General features: G+C 34.0%; 1 protein-coding gene across 4 annotated transcripts; it reads right to left on the bottom strand.

The window, feature by feature from the left end:
• Nucleotides 1-368: 368 nt before the first annotated feature.
• On the bottom strand, nt 369-4,997 carry LOC120250149 (protein EMSY-LIKE 3-like). 4 transcript variants are annotated; one of them, XM_039258932.1, is made up of 7 exons: nt 4,939-4,997; nt 3,329-3,504; nt 3,123-3,232; nt 2,837-2,993; nt 1,453-1,668; nt 1,080-1,148; nt 369-906 (listed from the first exon to the last, which is right to left on the bottom strand). In XM_039258932.1, the coding sequence occupies exons 2-7, from the start codon at nt 3,461-3,463 to the stop codon at nt 718-720; spliced, it is 876 nt and encodes a 291-aa protein (XP_039114866.1). In that variant the 5' UTR covers nt 3,464-3,504; nt 4,939-4,997; the 3' UTR covers nt 369-717. The 4 variants fall into 4 exon arrangements, with proteins under 4 accessions (XP_039114866.1, XP_039114865.1, XP_039114868.1 ...); XM_039258931.1 differs by having other exon boundaries at nt 4,893-4,986; XM_039258934.1 differs by having other exon boundaries at nt 3,329-3,484; nt 4,893-4,979.
• Between the last annotated feature and the right edge of the window lie 2,390 nt (nt 4,998-7,387).

Below are 7,387 nucleotides of genomic sequence, written 5' to 3'. Positions count from 1 at the left end.
AGGCCTAATTTCAAAAACACACACATAATATTTTTTTTTAATCAGATATTTCAAATCCCACAAATAAAAATTTGCCAGTATCCATTTTCATTAATTTCCGTCACATGCGGAGACAAGTTATTTGTGAAATTCACCAAACAAATTTAATAAATAAATAAAAATATGAAATAATTGTGAGACTTCAAAAACCACAAAGTTCATTAGGATAAGAATATGGATACGGAAGGGCCCACCCAAAACAATTTTAAGGTCAGGCCTATCAAACAGAGTGGCAGAAAAACTCACCAATTGGTAGTCAAGTCAACATAATTAATTTATAAGAATTGACTAGCCAGCATGAACAAGATACCCAAAACGCACAAGCTCAAAGCTGAAATTTTCCTGATTAATGAATGAGCAAATGATCCTACTACTTGTATGTTAAAATTCAGCCTTTAATCTGAACTGTAAATCTTTGCTGTGCTATGCACACAGAACACAGCAGTTAGCATATATGCACTGGCAACAAAACAATGCCAAGGTAACCACAGAGTTGTATAATACCTACACTAGCATATCTTGAAAAATCTATTATCAAACTGCAGGAAACAGTTGTCAGATTCCCAGTGTATGTCAAGGATATTCTTGCATCATTTACAGAACTATGCATTGTTGGCCAATGATTTAGCAGTGTCAGGGAGCGGTTATCGGTTTGCATAAGATGTGACTACCAACCTCTTAATCATATTCACTGTCTTGGAGATCAATACATGGAATGCCATGTCCTGCTGCATTGCCTGAAGCACTTTGTGTTACCCTCTCAACTTGCCAGTGACCAATATCATGATCAGGCTCTTCAGTGGACTCACTCCTATCTGGCACATAAGCAATTTTTTCAATTGCATCCATAAGGGCTTTCTCATGTTCCTGCACAGGGGATAGAAAACTAATGATTATATTGTAATCCTCAAATCCTAGGGCCACTATTAGTTCAGTTTATATGGCAGAATCATACATGACACTCAGATCATATGAAGTGGAAACTGTAAAGCATGCAACAGCCAATGAAAATGGAATGACAATCAACATGCACCACCTACTCTGAGCATATGTTTTGCTTGTTGTAGACGTTTCAGATCAGGGTTGTCACTACCACATATCTTCTGCACCTGTCATATATCATCACAACATCACAAAAGATAATAAGAAAAAAAAAATAATAGTAAACTTACCAAATAAATTATAAACATAACTAATAAGAAAGTCAAAGTTTAACTCCAGCCTTTACCAAGATTCGTTATTCTGCCAGCACACCCACTAAAAATCCAAAATTTTCCAATAAAAATTCAGGAAAAAAAAATAAGATTTTTATTAACTAGAAAAAAAATTTTGGGATTTTTCTGCAATAAAAAAGCGATACAAGAATATATCTCTGAACCGAATATGATCCTGTTAATAGGAGACAACCCATACCTCAAATAAAAGCTCATTTGTTGAACGAATCTGAATTATGTCTGAACCAGCCTTTATATTTTCATTCCCTGATTGCATTAAACCATTTCTGGAAACTGAAACAACCATTGATCCTTTCCCTCTGCTAGCGTTAGATGCTTGCCTGTTTCGAGCAAGATGAACCATGGGACGTGCGATACCCACTTGTGGGGAAAATATGCCATCTCTGCAATTCGTCTGGTCATATCCATAAAATGTGACTAATAATATATGTTTTCAGTAAAGAACATAAGAATTTCAGCATTTTTCAAGGTCGAGTATTGAACCCTCCGGCATTGAACAATGTAATTAATACTAACCAATAGAAGTCATTCTTCTTCAAAATAACTTGTCAGAGAACAGTAAATTTATTGATGTTCCACTAAATAGAAAAAGTAGAACTAAAGCATTAGAAGCCCTGATTGAAGGAGAGGTGAATTTGATGGAAAAAAAAAAATTAAGTATTCTCCAAACAATGGCACAAAGTAGTTCAAGCACCCTTCACAAGCAAGATAATACAAGCATAGGCTAAAAATCCATTATCCTTAATTAGCAAAATGGCAAAGGCTCCATGAGCTTCCTTTTGCCATTCGCCCCTATTAAGCAGGAAATACAATAGAGTACAACCAATCATATCCTTAGGCTGTCATGCATAAAGTAGTGTGGAGTGTTGATTCACCTTGCGCAACAAAAAAACAAGCAAATTTGCAACTCAACCAAAGAAAAGTAGTTTGTGTGATTGTTTGACTGCTAATTCAGAAGATCCTATTAACATGAGCAATGAATCTTTTGCGGTAATCAATAATGTTACGAGGATAACAAAATCAAAATTATGATCATGAATACTTTCAACAACTTTCTAAGTTTTGTTCCCACACTCAAGGAAATACCAAAAGAATGAACTGCAGTTCCTATTGAAGCTTGGTGACATAAATTCTAGTAACTGCAGACTGAAGAGACCTGGATAATTGCAAAATAGGATTCCAGTAACAAAGGATGAAACTAAATAAAAAAAAAATAGCTAGATTTGTTAATACTATTGAGTCTGGACATTCTGAACATCAAGAACATGCCACAGAAAATCACGAAAGGAATATAGGGAAAATTAAAGATAAGAATGCAAGAGACTAATTGATGTATGTCTAAAAAAAGGCTTAGTCATGGTACCTAAACAAAAACCTTTAGCAGGTTTTCTTTCAATTTGGCACAGGTACAAGCAGCGGTAGAGATATATTCCTAAAGAATATTAAGACATTATGTGACTATAGATATCCATAGAGCTATAAAAATAAGACATTCATGAAAATAATTGTTATCATAAGTCTATTAAGTCTACAATCACCACGAATGAAAAGGAAACAACCACCTGTGAAGGCTGAAGAGAAGGCAAATATTGCAGAGAGGGTGAAGCAATGTTGGATGGCTTCAGCTTTTTACGAGATACACGAACTTTAGAATTCACGTCAATGCAAGGGTGGTTCTCAGTTTTTTGCTGCTGAAAACATTTGGCTTTGTGCCAATTCCTGTTTCAAGAGACTATACAGTTCAGCTGGAGAACTAAAAAAGAACTGAAATTACAGAAACAACAAAGAAAATTAAGACATTAGTTTCCATTTAAGGTGGAGTAATAAAATAAAATGAGATGCAAAAACCTTAATGACTTGATTGACTGATCGTTATTAATTTGCCCAAGGATCTCTCTATGATTAGCGTCAGAAATCCTCAGTTCCTTCCTCAAGTCTGTTAGGAGGCTTTCCTTACTCTAAAAAAGAGATACATGCAACAAAATATTCTTTGTAAAAAATGAAAAGCCGGATTGAACAATAAAAGCTAAAATGGAACCGGTAGTCAGTTGTACCCATGACAGATCATCAGCTTGAACCCTAAAGGCTCGTAAAACAGCATCATATGCTACAGTCTCTAGCAGATGAATTTTAGATTCAAAGTCCGTAAAATCTGCATCATAAGATGATGACCCAGGTGCAATCTTCATAGCTCCAAAAACAAGATGGGCCTAAAGATCCAAGTTACAGCCTGATTTGACAAATAACATCAATAATAATTGATAACATGATCAAATTCAAGCATTCGTGAGTGGTTGCACTTTAAAGAACTAATTCTTAAGACAACATCCACAGCTGTTCAATATAGATATATATCCAAGCCCAACGTGTCATCTTGAGACAGCAATAACATTTTCTTTAAAATACAATAAGAAAAATTAACACTAATTTACTAATGTCCATATTGACAAGATATCCTCACAAGGACCCACTGAATGCAAACTATAAAGTCAGTACAGTTCCCATAATTTCACAACAACAAACAGTGAAGCAAAAATGTCATAGTTGTTCTTAAAAGAACTATACCTTAAAAATAATCACCCGAGTCATTTGACCAAAATATGAACTCAAATACATAAAAGGCATAAATATGATCTTGAGACAATGAGATTTAATTTAAAATACAATTTGAAAAACCAAAATATTTATAAACATCCATATTAAGGAGGTATCCTTACAAAAATCAATTGAATCCAACCATAAAATCATCGCAAGCTCCACATATTAAGAAACAACAGATAGCTAAGCAAAATTGTCATTTTAATAATCAAAGACCGAGAGGCAGTATCTCAAAAAATTAAAAAAAATAAATAAATAATAAGATCAGAGATAAATGGAGAAAATACCCTAACAAATGGGGCAAATTTAAAGGTTCTGTTATGATTCTTGATGCACGAAAGACATAGCCTTTAACCCCAGACCCATTTTAATTTTTCAATAAAATATTACTAAATAAAACTCAAAGCATTCTCAGAACCCCTCAGGATATAAAATGTAAACATTAAATATATAATATGACACACCCTTATATTAAACCCAAAAGCATGCTTAAATTCCAATGCCACGCCTGAACTAAACCCTCAAAACAAAGCACTAAAATTTTTCATAATAAAACTACGAAACATAAATGAAACATAAATGGAAACCCAAATTGCCACTCAAAAAAATCTCAAAACCCTAAAACTAAATCCTTCCGCGCTATCGCCATAAAAGAACGAGAGATGAACACATCAAACACTACAACTAAAAATTGTTAAATCACAAGAACATAAACCCCAAAAAGAACCCCAAAAAAAGCACCGATTCTTCCAATATCAACATCGAAAGCACAAGAGATCAAATCCAAGCCTTAAAATCGTTTGGAAACCTACTTACCATCAAAAGCTCCACCCCGAAAACACATTTGAAAAATCAAAACCGTAACATGATGCCAAAGAAACTAATTTCGAAACCCTAATCCATAAGCCTTTCAATCAAACACCCTATTAGAAAAAACAAGAAAGAACTCGAAATCACTACCACCACAAATCGATCCAAAAGTACCACGACACAGAGAGAGAGGGAGAGAAAAGGAGAGACCTTAACACCACATTCGATTCAGAAGAAGAGATCGTCGGACTTTTACCGTCGCGGAGGAGCTCCGGCAACGCAGAGAGACACAAAGATGGCGATAATCTAGTGGAAGCGGGGACGGTAGAGGAAGGGCAACGCGGTAAAAAGATCCGCGGTATTCGCTTTCCTACGAACAGGGACCTATCTGGTTCCAGCACCCAGATCCAATCAATGTTTGACACGTCATAAACTTCTTCAAAGATATAAGTTGGTGATGTACAACATAAACTGACGAAATTTAAGAAAATTTCTGGATAAAAAACGTGAATTAATTAAAAATACCCCTTCTTAAAAATGTTAAATAATTAAAATTTTATCAAAATTAAAATAAAGAAACAACTCTTCTTCAGAAAATAAATTTCATATAATAATAGAGTTAAATATGAATGATAAAAATCGATATGAACCATTAATGAAATTTTATTTGAAGTAGTTAAATATTTTTTTTCCAAAGGTGCAGTTCTGTCATTTTAATAATGTGATAATTGTTAACAAGGTTAAGTTAAATTTTAAAAGGAGGGATTTTTTTTTTTTAAGTTAAATTATATATTCGTGGAAACTTATTTAAATTATAAATTTTCAAAAAACTATAAGGATATAAGTAAATATATGCATGCGATGGGTTTTGTTTATATTAATTACAATTATTATTTGATCCCTTGCTTAAAATGTTAATATTGGCCACTATTAAAACTTTTATAATATAACATCAAAACAGCTTCTTTATAATCAGCATTAAAGTTATTACTGATCTCTCACCGAAAAAAATTATTTAATAAAATTAGTTTAACCGTATCCATTTTTCACTTATATTCAATAAAATTTTAAATTTTAAAATATGAGTTATAAATTTTTACAATTTTTATTTAAAATTTATTTGATAAAATTTATTTTTTTATGATGTTAATTAAAATCAGTTTAAAAAAACATTAATTTATCTAATTTTACGATCTAATATTATATATATGTGGCTGGTTGGCCATAAAAAGCTTGTAGGTTATGGGTTGTCTCCGCTCGTGGGTTGCTGCATGGTGGTGGCACGTCACATGGCCCATGACCATGTTCATAATAGGCCAGCCTCATGCAGCATTCATTTGTGCCGCCCGGGCCCACAACTGTCCATGCACTATTGAAATCGTGCCGGGCCGACACGGCCCGCCAACCACCAAGGTCGGCCCAGCACGTGGGCCCAGCTCAGTTATATTATATTTATATTTTTTTTAAACCCCAAAAATATAAAAAAAAAATACCCTAAAATTGCTAAAAAATATAAAAAAAATATCCTAAAATTCAAAAATATAGAACTAAAAGCCTTATTGACTAAAAAACCAAAAAAATATACCCAAAAAAAAAAATTTTAAAAAAAAAACTTACATTTAGCGTGTCGGGTCATGTTGGCCTGAAGCGGGCCGCAAACCCCTAGCCAAGCACGGCCCGGGGTTTGGGCCGTGCCTGGCCCAAGCACGGTACTGTAGCACCGTGCTTTGGCGAAGCACGGCCCAACTCATGCCGGGCCCGGGCCAGCACGGCCCGTCTGACACCCCTAGCCGGCCCATAAGTATCACAACCCAAATGACATCTTGAACCATGCCAAAACCCATGAAATAAAAAAAAAAAATTTTAAAAAATTATTTATTTATATAAACCTTGCTTGATGCTAAGCATCCATTCCTCTTATGTAAAATGTTCATGCCTCGCTGAAGAGATGGGTCCACAGCTTGAGCAAAGTGAAGGCACATGTGTTGTTAAGCTTACGATTGCACTCCATGCATGCGCCTATTATTGACACTTGACTTATTCATATATATATATATATATATATTTTGCTTGTTAAGCCCTTTTGCTTTTAACATATTTTAATATGCTCATGGTTTGCTAATTTTTTTTTATCACCACTTAAACTATGATCGATAAAGAAACCATTCTATTTAAGGCTAAAAATACCACCAAACTACTACAAGAGATCTCACTCTTCAAATAGAAACATTATATAATCAAATGTTTTAATTATTACATTACCATTACTGGATGCTCCTGACAATGAATCTAATTTTTGTTGTTGAGGTTGATGATCTTTTAAAAACCAACAATTTATAGGAATAAAGTAATGTGATACCATCCAACATTAAGTTCAAATTAAAATAAAATCTGAAAGTTTTTTTTTTTTAAAGAGGTGAGAAGCGCCGCACCACAAGAGATTATCAAGTGACAGATATGTAAAGTGGTAAACTAGTACGGTAGTTTACTGACCACTTACAAATTTATTAACTCTGTCATAGTCACATGGAGCAATTAGAATCCTACAATATGCACACCTAGAAAAATTTTTAGAAATTAAACTAAGCTAATAAATTCCCAATGTTATGTAACCCTGGAAAGGAGAAAAATGACATCTTCCCTGCCATGCAACCCTGGAGAGAAGAGAAATGACATCCTCTCATATGGAACCCAATGAACAGTGC

This window comes from Dioscorea cayenensis, chromosome 19, assembly GCF_009730915.1.
Source record: "Dioscorea cayenensis subsp. rotundata cultivar TDr96_F1 chromosome 19, TDr96_F1_v2_PseudoChromosome.rev07_lg8_w22 25.fasta, whole genome shotgun sequence".
Classification (NCBI taxonomy): Eukaryota; Viridiplantae; Streptophyta; class Magnoliopsida; order Dioscoreales; family Dioscoreaceae; genus Dioscorea; species Dioscorea cayenensis.
This window is presented reverse-complemented; position numbering and strand designations above follow the sequence as displayed.